Source organism: Manis javanica, chromosome 1, assembly GCF_040802235.1.
Source record: "Manis javanica isolate MJ-LG chromosome 1, MJ_LKY, whole genome shotgun sequence".
Classification (NCBI taxonomy): Eukaryota; Metazoa; Chordata; class Mammalia; order Pholidota; family Manidae; genus Manis; species Manis javanica.
This window is the reverse complement of record NC_133156.1, coordinates 4,667,245-4,682,972: the sequence shown is the minus strand read 5'-3', so window position 1 is coordinate 4,682,972 and position 15,728 is coordinate 4,667,245. Positions and strand designations below refer to the sequence as shown.

At 41.0% G+C, this 15,728-nt stretch overlaps 1 protein-coding gene across 1 annotated transcript in view; it reads right to left on the bottom strand.

The window, feature by feature from the left end:
• Positions 1-8,555, bottom strand: part of LOC140849074 (relaxin receptor 2-like) — a 44,315-nt gene extending 35,760 nt beyond the window's left edge. Inside the window, 3 exon segments of the mRNA XM_073235173.1 lie at positions 687-891; positions 1,654-1,668; positions 8,535-8,555. Coding sequence (XP_073091274.1) covers positions 687-891; positions 1,654-1,668; positions 8,535-8,555 — 241 coding nt within the window.
• Positions 8,556-15,728: the final 7,173 nt, after the last annotated feature.

Below are 15,728 nucleotides of genomic sequence, written 5' to 3'. Positions count from 1 at the left end.
ATCCCCGTGCCATGAGGAGGAAAGGCCAGGAGCTTGATTGACTTGCCCATGGGCATCCAGAGGGCTGCCCCCTATCACCGATTGAGAACCTGCGATGGACGTCATTGTTTTAGGCTCTGGGACAGCAAAACAAATCAGGAACAAATAAACTCTTCTCGAGGAACCCATGTCTAGTGAGATAAGCATGTGAAAAGACAAGAAGGTCCTTAGTACATCACAGCAGATACACTAGGATGCTGTGGCCACAGACCAGGTGCTCATCCTAGACTGATGGGGAGCTTCCGGGTCAGGGCACATGAGGAGGGGACACCTCGTCAATGAATTCATTCTCAGGGCGGGATTAGGATATTCTTGCAACTGAACCATATTAGTAATCCTTAAGGAGGTAGCCACAGGAAGCCATTTAAAATCAAAATCTGGGGATCCAAGGAGATTTCAAAATACAACTTCAATTTTTATAAAATATTTTTAATTCTACAATACTGTATTTTATACATGTTGTTGTTCTGTATTTTATAATATATTTTATAATACTGTATTTCTGGTTTCAGCAACCTTTATGAAAATTCAGGTCATCACGACAAATCAATCAGGGATCAATTACTTGTGTTCCCTATAGAAGAGCAGATCCGCCCCACTGCCGGGGGAGCATTACTGTTCCGTGTGCAGGTATCAGGCGGACTCACCGCAGTTGTCCTTGTCAGCCCCGTTCCCGCAGTCGTTCACGCCGTCACAGTGGAATACGCGGGGCAGGCACTTGGTCAGATTCCCGCAGGGAAAATATCCTTTTGTGCACAAAGGAGTGACTGTACCGCCTTCAGTCAGTGCAAAATCTAAGGGAAAGGGGACCAAAATGTCATGTAATAGCAAGAAAGTGCTAATATGGCTGAGCTCTTGTCATGGTGACCCATTCATTTTACTTCCCCAGGAACACTCTGTGTTGAATCTGTCTCATGTTATTCTCAGTGCACAATTTCTTTGAAATTCTTAATTAGAACGTTCTACCCAATCACCATCATGAACCCAACACCAGCCGTACCAGCAATGGAGTCAAGGCCCATTTTGACTCCACTTGATGAAGGCAATAGTAAACAAAACCCAAGCTACTGTGCTACTTTTGTATGAAATCAAAGCTAGCAGAATCGAACAGAGGGATTTGCTTACTAATTAGTCCTTTACAAGGATTTGAGGTGACATATAATAATAGACGCATAGGCAAAAGGCCAGCTGAAGCATGAATTAGGAGTGCAGAACCACCTCTGAATAAGGAGAGCTAATAGTAATAATATCTGACACTCACTGAGTTTACCGTGTGCCAGGCCTTTGCATAATGGTTATCTCAGCTATTATTTCATCCACGTCTGGGTGATACTGTCCTTTATGTTTCAGGAGTAAGGAGGTCGAATGCCATCACCCATCTGGAAAGTCACATATGGCTGGTTTAAATCACCCCCATCCCCAGTCCCAGAGACCCACTCTTAACCACTCTGCTCTGAAGACATCAACTGAGTCAGGAACCTACATTTCAAGAAGCATATGTCCCCTATGAGTATGAACTGACAACAGTCTCTGTATTGAGAACGTAAGAGAAGACAAGAGTTGAACAACTGCTGGGTTGAATGAAGGAATGCGGTCAGGACATATAACTAGCACTGAGAACATGTCCTGCTCTGTGGATAGGATGACCAAAACATGCCAGACATTTAGACGTAAGAGACAGTCTTTCAATTTTGTAACAGTACTTTTCAGAAAATAAAGAGGTATGTTCTTTGTAAATACTAAAATTGTGGAAGTCACGTAGTTTTAAAAAAGGGGGACAAGGTGAAATGTCACAGAAGCTGATTTAAAGAGACTGTAGACTCAGGCATGGCTACAGGTCATTATGAGTAATTGAAGGAAGAGAGGGGTGTTTGCAAAGTTCCTAACCATGCCCCTGAATCATGGCCAGAAATTTCCTTGAGTCAATGGTAAGATGTTTGTTAATATAGTGGAAAGATAGAGAACAAACCTTCGTGGAGCACCATCTACTTTGTACTGGGCATATCCTAATTATCTCACTTTAATCTTAATAGCAATTTTGTGTGGTTGGTGTTATTACTTCCATGGAAAGATGATAAAATGAAGCCTGAGACTATGACGGCACTTCTGACTCTGGTTCTTCGGGAAATGCTCTTGTTACATCTGGGTCCTTCAAGAAAATGCTGACGTGGAGTGGTCTGCTGCCCCACCCAGGCAGGCTACCAGGCTTTCCTAAAGATAGTGGAGCCTGATGGCCCTTGTTGGTTAGCAAATAATGCCCCTTATCACAAGGCAGGAATTTCATATAGGCACTAAAGACATGTCTGAGCTACATGTGCATGTTAAGCTTTTAGTGATTTCATTAGAGAGGAAGAGTAGTGATCTCATTACTTGAGCTTTAGACCTTGAGTCGTAATGACCCTCAAAATCCCATAAATGCAAAGAAGGGAAGTCTGGCCCTCTCCGGGGGACAGTCAATGTGACAGTGACACTGTCCCCCAGAAGCTGATGCATCTGCTAGGCCTTTCCTAAGTGGGGATGTGTTCTATGCTTTCTATCCACTGGATTTTTGTTCTTACAAAAGCAAAAAACATTTTCTCTGCTTCTAAGGGAGTGACAGATGAATGATTTACTACCAGCAACTAGGCACTAGAGACCAGTCAGGTGTGACTATTTTAGGGACCCTCAGCTGCACGCCTGTGGAGTTTGGCTTGTGAAGCCTATTCACCCAGCAAGAAGCATACTGAGTCTTAGATTTTTAAATCTCTTAATTTCTTTTGTGTAAAGATTTCTGTAGAGAGCAGAGTCATAAAAACTAGTAGTCCTTCTATGTTTGGGACATGAATGAATGAGAATCAATACATCTCAGTGCAACAGTTTTGGAATTTTTTAAAGAGAGTTACTCACAGTTAGAAATAAGTTTTGTATCACAAATAAGCAAGCTCGCACATGCACACCACTGAAAACAATTTCTCAAATACTTCTTGCCTTTTACTATGTGGGATGTGCTCTGATCATTGCTCTTCTGACTTACTCAGTTGAAAAGGACTCATAGGCTGCTATGTTGATCTGTGACCTACTATTCAAAAATGTACCTTAATGAAGTGCTCTGGAAATTATCAGACCTGCCTGGATTAGAATTCTCTCTGTCTGCCACTCACTAGTGGTGTGACTTTGAGCGAGATACTTGATCTCTAAACTTTTGTTTTCTCATATTTAAAATAAAGTAATGATAAGATCTCCCATATGAGTATGTTTCAGGAGCTGGCCAAGCTAAGGCTTGTGAAGTACTGGAGACTGCCGGGCTCTCAGTTAACCTTGTCATACAGGCAATTTCAGCACAAGCTCAGAAAAGAGGACTTAAGGAAGGTGTGGTGCAGAGGGAGGCTTGCTGTGCCTTAGCATTGCACCATGTTTTGTGACCTCTATGAAAAAATAATAGGAGCTGTAATAAAGCTTCCTCTACTTCTCCACGTTTTTCTCTCTTAACTGCCCTAGGACATTACAGCTTCTGTTTTAAGCAGCCTCAACTCTCTTTTGAAAATTAATGGGGGTCTTTTAATGATAAATAAGCAATGAAAATGTCCTCATGAACCTTTAATAATAATACTTTCTTAACGATCCAGAAAAATTGCTCAAACGTTTGATCAAAGACAATTTTGCAATAGAAGGCTGAGGCCTTATAAGGTATTTTGAAGACAGTATTTTGTGTTCCCTCATGAGATTTACCATGAAGGTAACCTTGAGTTCTTTGAGGGCTGGATCCAAGTAATGCCCATCTCCCAGCGACAGACTCACTTAGGGGGAAACAAACATTCAACTGTTACAGATGAGAGGGATCAAGATAGTTTCTTTTTCTGTGGGAAACCTGGGTCACACCTAGAAAGGATGCGTGAGGGAGGGGAGGAGGAAGACTGGCCATGCGCAGAGTTTGTCCATTGCGTTTCTCATAATTCCCCACTTTCACCTCAGAAAATCTTCCTGAAGACATCTTAAGGTATAAATTTTATATGAATTGAAAGTAAATAAATGAAATCTATCCCCTACTCCTTGCCCTCTGCATCCTAAATCCCCATCCTGTAACTTAGGCCTGGGTACATGATGCTCAATAACTTTTTAAATTAATGAATGAATTAATGGATCCTTTCAGAATAAAAGAGGAATCAAAGGAAGAGGCCCTTACAAGATTTAAACCTCCCAAAGTTTCAGGCTTACATTTTTATTCCAATGACAAAATATTGTTTAGTCTTCTATTTATTCCATTTATCATTCTGTTCTGTCATACAATTTAAAAATAATTAAAAATCCCTGCTGTATTTGCACATAATGAAAAAGAATCAATAGACATCTGTGAAGGGTATATTCGGCTATCTATTCTTCCTGCCATCTGTGGGAATGGAAAAAATGAGCTTTTATGGAAAGTTGGGGGTTATAAAAATCGAGGATGCCTACATTAAAACTATGTTGATAGCCTCCGCAGCAATTTCTGTGGGGCCCCTGCCGAACACACAGCCGAGGGGAGGTGTGAGCACTGGAGAAAATCACTCAGGAATAGTCTCTCTTCTTCTCTCTTATGGTCAATATTCTGGACATGTCTGTGCAAAGGGACTTAAAATGACTCTTTGATAGCTTTTTGAAGCCTGCTGGGCTACTGCCCAAGGACAGTTTTTTTCCTGCCCACCAACACTTTCCTTGTGTTACTGGGAAACAATAGGTGAGAACGACTTTTTAGGTTCTCAGTTTAAGAATTCAAGGAGATGTACATGCCCTTCTTTGCTTTCTCTGATTCTCTTCCAGGGTTAGTCCTGCTTACAGCTGGCCAAAGCCTTTACCCATCAGCCTGATGTTCTGGCTGAGTCTCTCTCCACAGTGAGGCCAGAGACGACGACCCCATGGCCCCAGGGATTTGGGGACCACAGAGGGTCCAGGCCAGGGAGGCCATTTCCCAGAGTGCACCACTCCTAGCGGAGTTCGGTCCTGTTCAGATGCAGATGAAGCCTCTGCCATGGATGCCAGAGAGCCAGTCGCTCTTGAAAGAGCAGCACCAGGGAAACCGCTCACTTAGAGTCAAACAAATGTTAACCGAATGCCCTCTAGGTGCTAGGTCAAGGGTCAGACAACATCCATTCCCACCTGGGACACAGGATCTCTAAGAGGGGAAGGCACACCATTCAGTGCAGCCCTGCAGCCCCCACGAGAAGCAAAGGTGATCCAGCTCATTCGAGTCCACCCAATGGAGACCGTCCCACTTTGTGGACATGTCTGAGCCTCACTGAAAGCCCACCGTGGTGGGGCAGATGATTCACTGTTTCTGTGAAGGAAACCAATAAAGACTTGCTAAGAAAGCTTTTATGTGATGGTGAGTGGAGAGGAATTGGCCTCTTGTGTGTTGTTTCCTCAGCTTAGAAATCTTACACCTTTATTCTACTGTTTGCCCTGACAGGATTGCGTGGCCACATCAGTCAGTAAGTACAAGATCCAGACCCCATTTCTTGCACACTTTTACCCCACCTCCTTCCCATTTCAAAGATGCCTGCCTTCGAGGAAGGTCACCAAGCCCCATTTCTGTCATATTTTTCAGGACAAGCCAAATGCCTGTCAATTTCCCTCAGGCTTCTTCTACTCACAGATTTTCTCAGAAAACTGTCATCCCATCTCCCTCTTCAGATATTGTCTGATGTTTAGACAAACTGATTGATGGTAATGATACATACCTATGTGGAATAAAGTATGGGCTGGATACATGTTGACTGATAGTAGAAAACAGGTGAATTTCAAATTGTCAATATCATTTTCACCAGGGGTAGATTTCAGCCCCATGTCTCCCCTAGGCTGGTGCATTTATGTGGATCACACATAAATCCACATAAGGGCACAAGGAATGCTTGTCTCCCCAAACGATCTCTTTTACTGACCAGGAAACTGTATACACTTCACCTTGAGAGATGCTTTCTTTTAGCTGAAAGCTTGCCTTTTAGTCTTCAAACACCTGTCTTGTTCTGCTTGAGTCTGAGAGACTAGTTCTTCCTACAAGCTGCCTGAGCACAATGAACTCAGAGAATGAATGCTGTGGTGTGTGAAGGTTGGGTGGATATGGGGAGGGTGTCTGTGCAGGGGACAGGGTGCAGCCTGATGGGAAATGTGGAGAGGACAGAAAGGGACAGTTGTGCTCTTTGCCTCTCCCTTTATCCCTCTCGGATTCTTTGACTGCCCCGTCCCAAGGGACTTTCACTGGCTATTATTCCTCTTGGTGGTCATTCTCCCCAATTCGAGTCTCATTGGATTACAGATTTATGTGCATCCCAGACTTCGGTGGACCTGACACGGGCATGGGACCCCTTCACACTGATGGACTAGTGCTGAGCCTTGCAGACACTGCACAGTATTGGCTGGAATTCTGGAAGCATCTTTTCTGGACCAAGGACACAGGTCTCCCTTTCTGCCCTCAGTGTAGCCTCTCCTCTGTGTTCTGCATTCCATCTAACTGCCTCTTCTCAGAATCTCTCTTCTGCTAATTATTTCCTTTACCTCTTACATTTTCAATACTCCTGTCTTTCCCCTTAAGGGATTTTCTGTTAACATTAATCTTATTCAATCTCCTCCAGTCAACCAACTAAACCAGTCAACCACTCAAGCAAGCAAGCACCCAATCGACTCAAATCCTACTCTGTCCACATGAGGACAGAGGCACACATCTCTCCTTTCAAAAGTAAATTCCCCCAAAAAATCAGTCAAGTCAGTGTCTCCACGTCCTCACCACCCTTTTTTCTTCTGAAAAGCATGCTGTCTTGGACCTGCTGCTCTGCTGTCATTCTTCACACCAGAAGCACTAATATCCTCTTTGTTACTAAATACAGTAAGCATTTCAGAGTTCTCTGCAGCGCTAACGCAGCCAACCGCAGTCACCAAGTAGAAATCCATCTCTGCCCTGGCTTCGTGGTATTGCACAGCCTTGCTTTACTTTACTTCCTCTTTCTCCATAATCTCCAAAGGTTGCCTTATCACCACCCCTTTTCTCCGTAATGCTCTGGCTTCCTTTCCTTTGCCAGTCCTTTGAGGGTCACCGATACACAGATGAGGTCCGAGGTTTCTGACACCAATAGGATGAACTGAAGAAGTTAGAGGGACCTGCAAAAAGTTACTAATTTTTAGTTTTGCAAATAAGAACATTAAAAACCCCTGAGTGACTGTGTTTTATAATAATGGTTTGTTAGAAAAATAGTATTTTATTGTTAAAATGAGAGAGAACATACCCACAGAAGAAAAGACAATCCTTTGAAAGGAAGGCATTTAGCTTTGTAAAAACCTAATTTATTTAGGCTCATGGACTGGTAAAACTTACATTCCTGACTGCAGTGGCCTGGACCAGTGCTCTAATATGTGTGAGAAAATGGAATCTGGCAATGTTACCGGAATTCTCTGGGAAGGTTAGCTCTCTGTTGTATAACTCACAGATATTTTCACTCCCAGTTTGTCGCTTGTCTTTAACTCTGCTCATCATGACAGGGGCTCCAGAGAGAGAACTATCAGATCCTGACTTTAAAATAACTATGCAAACTGAAAACAGAAGGTAATTTACTTGATTCAATTAAGGATATTTATAAAAACCTATAACAGAGTATACTCAATGGTGAATTATTTATGGCTTTCCCTTTGAGACTAGGAACAGCACAGCAATATTCCCTATTACTACATTTCTTCAACATTGTGTGGAAGTGCTTAGCAAATTCAGTAAGGCAAGTAAATCAGTTGTATAATTATTGGAAGAGAAGAAATAAATCTGTCATTATTCATGACTGGTACGATTGTGAACATAAAAAATCCAGAATAATAAACTATTAGTGTTAGTGAGTTTAGCAAGGTGTCCACAAAATCAATTTAATTTCTATATATCAGCAACGAACAATTAGAAAATGAAATGTTTAAAAAATACCCTTTACTATCACATCAACTGTTTCATATATTTAGGAATAAAACTAACAAAAATCTGCAAGACATTTATGCAAAGTATATAAAATTATTAAGAGACATTAGATACTTAAATGAATGGAGACTTACTATTTTAAAGATGTTAACACTTACCTCAAATTCATCTATAGGTTCAAAACAACAAAAATCCAGGAGTGTGCATGTATATGTGAGCAGAAATGGGTAAGTTGCTTCTGAAAGGCACATGGTAATGCAGGAGAGAAAGAGGCAGCCAAGTCAGCTTTGAAGAAAGAGAACACATTGAGAGAACTCATCTGTGTGTCAAGACTCACAGTGGTGCAATACTCTAAGCAGCACGATATCAGGGCAGACTGAAACCTAGATCAATGGAGCAGAACAGATAGCTCAGACACAGACACACACGTATGGACACTTGATTTATGACCTGGTGGCACCGCAGAGCACCATTGAGTATGGTCACTTAGAGGTAGATTATGCTACATATTAAAGGTAAACCAAGGAAATTTCCAGAAGATAATATAGGAGAAAGTCCTTATGACTTTGGGGTAGAGATTTTAAGAAAATACAAAAACAACAAACAAAAGCATCACTCATAAGAGAAAAGAGAGAGAAACTAGACTAAACTTAGGAACTGTTGAAAGATAAAATGTCACTATTAAGAAAGTATGAAAGTAAGCTGCAGAGGAGATGTTTCAAAAACTTTCAAAGTCTATAGTTAGAATACATCCTAATACTCTCTAATACATATGTATTTTATATTTATATTTATGCACATTTATATTATCTATATACATTATATATATATGTATATATATACAAACATATATATTAGAGAGAGAGTGGTCCTACTTATTAATAAAGAAAAGATTAACAGTAAATAGAAAAAGTAGCAAGAGCTTGAATAGACTCTAAATATAAGAGGATATCCAAATAGCAAAAAAAATCTGAGAAAGTATTAAATCTAATAAGTGATCAGGGAAATGCAAATTTAAACTACAATGAGATAGCACACAGGTTACCAGCATGGCTATAATTTTAAAAAAACAATCATACACTATTTGACAAGGCTATGGAGCTGTGCAAACTCTCACACACGGGTGGGACTCTTAATTAGAGCAACTGCTTTAGAAAACAGTTTGTCATTTGTGACCTACCAAACTTGAGGCTCTGGGAACCTTATGAGTTGGCAGTTTTACCTCTAGATACGGATCTCCAGATCCCCGTAGAAATGCACACCCAGGTGCCCCAAGAGACTCAGACAAGGATATCACAGAAACAGTACTCAGAAAAGGACAAAACTGGAAACAGTCCAACTGTCCTTGCAAAATAAAATGGCTAACAAATGGATATATTCATCGATGCGTAACATATGGTATTGAAAATGAAGAAACTAAATCATTCAAAGTGATTTCAGATCAATCATAGCCAGTGGACAGTTCTCCTGTACTTCTTATAATTGCTCTGTGTTCCATCAGGGAAACACGCATTTTATGGTAATAAGACATTTAGACATTAGTTTGCCGTGTTCTGTATGTCCGAAATGCAATTTTTCTCATTTTGCACTTCATCGTTCTGTGATATTTATCTCAAAAATCATTTCTATGCAAACTTTACTGATCCCTCCACGACCACTCCAGAGGATGAACTTCTCTTTCTTTGCAGAGCATCTTGCGCATACATCTATTGTAGTATTTATGGCATTTATTATAATTAGAGATATTTTCATTCTTCCTGTAGTTTACTGTGCCCCACCTATGGAAAGGAACTTACTTTATTAATTTTGAATCTCCTGATGCCTAGAAAAGTTCTCCATTTTTAGCACATACCATATGCCTCCAAATTGTTATCCAAACTTAGTTAACATTTTCAAGGATAATAAAATTGTTTTCATAATTGGCCTACTCATACCTAAATCCCTGTATGTGGAAGTGCGGAGCATACAGGTCCTTCAATGATCATGTCAGAAACAGGCTAAGTTTGTGTTGGATATATGCCAGTGTGGGTTAGGTGCACACACAAGTTCTCTGCTCTTTTCCCTTTTCTCATTTGTCTTATATTAATGCTTCTTTTTTTAATTTGGCCTTTTTGCTTGAAGCTATCTCCCATACACAGCAGAGGTAGCAGAGGAGAAGTGGGAAATTTCCAGGTGAATTCTATGGCCCACACTGGCTTATTACACTATATGCTCTACACCTAGAAATCAGGTTACAGGAAAAGGAATTGCCCCATGCTTTTACTCCTTGTAAAACCCCTGCAACTCATACATACAATGAACGAAAATAACACTGCAATGCAAAACAGTGTGCTCTTACTGAAGGCAACCTATTTTCAAAGTAGATAATTTTAGCTTTAGTAGTTACAGCTTAAGTAGTGTCTTGCCAATGGGTTTCAGCCCCAGGCAAGTTCACTATGGATTCAATGAGGCCAAAGAAATGATAGTAGAACAATCTTGGGGTGAAAGGGTTATATCCAACTTTGTCTCCATGGTGGCAGGTCAGTCACTAAAATCCCATCCACTCAGAGTGAGTCTGCACACAGCAAGTCAGACTCTGCCTCTGGACCACTCTGCCCACACAGCTGTCCTCTGGGCCTCTGTCCTCGGCACTGCCACCACTCCAGCCACTGCTCTACTCTCCTGCAGCCTTGCAGCCATGCCACCATGTCGCCCATAGCACTGGGTGGAGCTCTCTAGAGTCAATAATGATGTATTGCTCACACATGTGCAGTGAGCTAGCCAACCAGGGCCAGGTGAGAACCCTGACCGCAGGAGCTTTCATTTTATCCACCGTAGTTAAGAGTGGCATTTTTTAGTGGGAAGCAGGAAAAAACCATGAAAGAATGGCTTCTAAGCAAGGGAATGGAGTTTTTCAGTACCACTCAGCACAGATTATTTTTCCTGCCAATAGGTAAGTTTACCTACAACTCTTTCACCTCATTCTCAGATAGGATTTGAGGCTTTTGAGGGAACACTTTTTCAGTGTCCCTCAAAGGCAGAATGGAAGCGAATTAATATCTTTTGCATTTCTTACATTTCATGAATTTACATGAAAGGAAATTAAGAGTAGGAGTATCTGCAACAACAGATGCACTACTTTTAGCCTGTGCTGATGAGACAGAAAGTCTCACTCAAAGTGTAAGAGATGGGGGCTAAGGGGGACAGAATGGAGGGGAGAAGGGGGAGACAGAAGAGGCCCCTGAATTAGCACTCTCGTCCAGCAAATGACTAATTCCAGTGTCCACTGGATGGATTATAAACAAAAATTGGATAATGAAATCCAGATAATGATTGAGAAAGAGAATCTCTCTGCAAATCAGGGCTCTTCCTTGGCCACATATTTCAGGGGATTACTAATTCTTCCAAAGAAGGGAGTGGTAATTAACATCAAGACTGCCTTATAAACATACATATTAATTATACTTCTAAAAATTATACCATCCCTTAAGAGGCTGTATATTGGTCATTAGACAATACAGGTTCAGCTATCCCCCTGCCAACAAATTTAATTTGTCCTCATAATCCCCAAAATTAAAAAAAAAACCTGTTCAGGTAGATTTAGCAAGTTAAATAATCCAGGTGAACCAATTAGCAATCCTGGTACACACAAAGAACATAACAAAGAATTAGCATCCCTTATTTTTTAAAAAGCCTACTTCTATTTTGATATGTAACCTGTTAATACCAGTTTCCAGAAGTGTGATCCATGCGACAAGTTGATCAGACCCCTGGGACCCTTCTAGAATGGGCAGAATCCCACATCCCACCCTAGACCTATTGAATCTATGGGGGCTGGAGTCCTTGAATCTACTTAATACCATTACAAGTGGTTCTTAGAAACTGAACAATTCTACCAGTGTTATGGCTGAGGCTGAGAGGTTTTTCGGTATGAGGCTGAAGGTCAAAGGCAGGTAAGGATAAGGTGCTGTGACGAGCACAGGTCTACCAGCCCTGAATCCAGCATCCTGTCACTGCGCCGCCTCTCCTAGCCTGTCCCTTATGCTTGTGTAACCCTTTACTTCATGACCACGTCTCTGGTGTGTATGCCTACCCGGGTTCAATCTCTAAGAAGGCAAAATCTCAAGGATAAAAACCACCTTTTCTTAGCTACTGGGTCCAGATGACCTATTGTGAGCAAGTCTTGGATATGCTCCCCATAACATATTCTTTCCCACAGACACAGAAAACGTTGATGTTATGTTTTTTCATTAAAACCCTTAGCTCGTGGAAGAGACCACTCCCCACAGCATAGGACTAGAGGAAAAGCCACTGTCGGGAGAGGAACTGACCCGCTTGGTCAACAGGAGCTGGGGCTGATGAGCAATGAGAGCTGGGTTCTTGCCTGTTTGAGAAGGGGCTGAGTGCCACCTGCCCAGGTGACTCTAGGACCTACAGGAGCCACATGCTGGGACTGAGCCCCTGGGAAGGAATGGGGATTGAAATAGCTCTGCCTGACCACTCAAGGCTGTGATATGCATATTGCCCATTGCCCATGTCCAGCAGGGAAAATCAGCAGTCACACCTTTGCAAAGTGGGTGTGAGATTTGGAATTGGATCACCCACGAGGTGAAATCCCTGAGATACTGATATAAACTACAGCCCAGATCTGAACACTCCAATGGCTATATTGAAGCAGTTATGGGACCATTCATAGAGAGACCGTGCAGGAAAATATCCCTCCAAGTTGATGAAAATGTCCAGGGCTCCAAAAAGGGGAGAATTTATACCTGGGGAACTAAATGATGGTGCTTCAAAGAGCTGTCAAAAATCTGTGCAATTTAAAATTCTCATAGAAATAATGGAAGGAATAATATCATGAACAAAACCAGATATAATAGTATGATATAATAATATCATTATAAAACCAGAACAGATTTAAATACAGTTGGAATTATTAGAAAGAAAAATATAGTCACTAACATTTTTCTAAGAATTTTGTTGAATGAAAAGTAAACTAGAGTCAGAGAAAGAGAGAATTGGTTAAAATTATCTCTTCTTCATCAAACATTTATTCTGTTAACACACAACTTTCATGGGCAAAGAAGACAATCAGATATTACTAGTGAGAATAATATGACACCAGACAGTGGGTGAGCTAAACAGGGCGATGGCTAGTGCAGATCTATAATACCTTCATAGGAACCCTTTGGAGAGATGTGTTTCAGAATTTATAATTTGTTTTATTTTAGAAAGTTAATATGATATGCACACTATAAATTCCATAACATTCCTTGCTAGGCCTGGGGGGAAAACCCCATAATTAAACACATCAATATTTATCTGCATCACCATGTATGACATTTTGCAAAAGTTTATATATAAAGGCTCTAAATAGCCTCTGGGTAGATGATGTATTGGCCAATTTTGACCAGATTTGTAGGCAAAAGTGTTAAAACTTTCCATTTTCAGAGCTTTCTGGATTTCAGAATTGTAGATAAATCATCACAGACGTAAAAAACAAGAGCAAACTGGTGTTGAAGATGAAATTCGATCTAACACTTGTTTGGTTCCATTTGGGCACATGTTCCAGCAATCTTAGCAGCAGAAAGGGTGACTGCTGACCAGGCCCGGAGGCACTGGGACTGGACACAAAGAACAGGAAGGAGGCAGGGTCAAAGGGGAGGCGAGAAAAGCAGCTGAAGACTCCGGAGAGGAAGCTCAACAAAGGCAGGGGTGCCGAGAGGTGAGGAGTACGTGAGGAGGAGCAACCTGAGGGATCGAGGATTCCACGGTGGAAATGTAAAGGCGATGCTAATCATCAGGGAGGAGCAGATATGGGAATCTGAGAGCCCGGGATGCGGGAAGGATGAAGCCTGAGCTGGAGAAGATAGGAGCTCAGAGGGCAAGAGGGTAGAAAATGAGGCAGGAAGACAAGACAGGAGGGTTTCAGAGGCCAGGAAACCTGGAAGACAGAGGTGAGAGTGGGCAGGTGAGGTGCAGAGATGGTGGGAAGAGCGTGAGGGAGGGGATCCCAGAAAGAAGTGTGCAGAGGTGGGCGGGAGAAGGGGACACAGGTGGTGGGAAGCCGAACCAAGAAGGGGGCAGCAGCGGGGGGGAGGGGGCAGAGACAGTGGCAGGGCAGAAGCCAGAACAGTGGAGAGGAGGGCGCGCAGGAGGAGAGGCCAAGGATTTGGTCAGTCAGGCTGAGCATATTTCAAAGGCTTTTTTTTTTTTTACTGTATGATTCCATTTATGTGAATGGAATGTTCAAAATCAAAGGCCTATGACTTAGTATTAAAGTTGACTTTGCAATCGAAATTCCTTTCATATCTTAAAATGTTCAGAAGTCTATTTGTCGCAAAATTATTACATCAGTCATTTTCATTTGATTTAGAAGCACTTTTCTGAGGCATTTAGCCATGTGGAAATTTATTGCAAACTTATTTTTTTCTCTAGTCCCTCAACAATCTGGAAGTAGAGGGGTGAGAAATTGGTATATGTGAGTAAACCATGGGAAAAGATGTGTATTTTTCATTTTCAGATAATTCCACTGTTATTTCTCATGTAAAAACAAGCACATTCATTTTGCCTGGTGAACGTATAGGTTATATATTTACCAAACAACTAAACCAGGCAGTTTGGGTTCTCAATATTATACATTGAGATATATACATATATTATATAATGCAATATATTATATATGTACATTGCTCTCCTAAAAATGCTGTGAATTTATCATTATATAACTATGTACACAAAAACTATTATTAGTTAACTGAGTTTCATTCATGGGCACAATTTCCTAGGATAAAAACACACCATTTTTCAATATCAATTTACCTTAAAGCAGCATCCCAATTGCATCTCTAGAATTTAGCCAATTTTGCCACTTCAAGTGAGAGTCCTCAAAACTCTGAACACATCTGGTCATATTTATTCACCGTGAGATGAACGAATGATAGACATCTGTTGCCACATGTATTTAGCAGTGCTGTTAGAGTTCGCACATCCTGAGTGGTTTTAACGTCGGAGTTTCTGCTATTTTCCCTCCTCCCTCACAGCGGGGCTCCATTCAGCCCCTAGGCAGATGCGTTTCTTTTTTATTACTGGTGTTGCTGTAGCCTTTCAGTATGACTAGCCTGCAGTATAACTGATTTTCGCAGCTATCAGAAGCCTGGATGTAATTGTGTGAAATTAGAATTTAATTGGAAAATCTTTTCTCAAGTTACAGAGACCGATTTGAACTCAGAAAAAGGACGGTCGGAATTGAGCTCTCAGCTTGTCCACTAGGGGGAAGTCAAACACTGCTCACTTCAAAATGCTGCTTTGTTAGCAAATTATTTGAATAAGTAGAAATTGGTAGTTTCCTAAGTAACATGCTTCATTCTTCATGATTTAAATTCCCCATGTAAGCCCATGTTTGGGTTTGTAATACTGTCCATGACTAGTCCACAAAAAACTGTATTTTTTCAGGGTACGAGGTGGTTTGAAGCTGGTTAATAAGGATATCCAGTGAATAAACGGATGATAAAAATACAGTAGAAAGTGATAATAAGATGTTACATTTACTTATAAATTAATGTCTGTAGCTTCAGAGAGTATCATTTATTCCTCAAACTCTCAAGTTGGTCTTGGCCAGAAGAAAAAAGACAAATATAGAATTTCTACCCTTTCCTGTTTGGTTTAGATTTGGTTCTATGAATCTAATACAGATATTGATTAAACTTGAAAAAGCAATCTTTGCTCTTACATAATTTGAAATTACTTTTCTTTGCTTTTTATAGTCTTATAGCTTGTCTATAATTTTATTGTGAAAAAGAAAAAC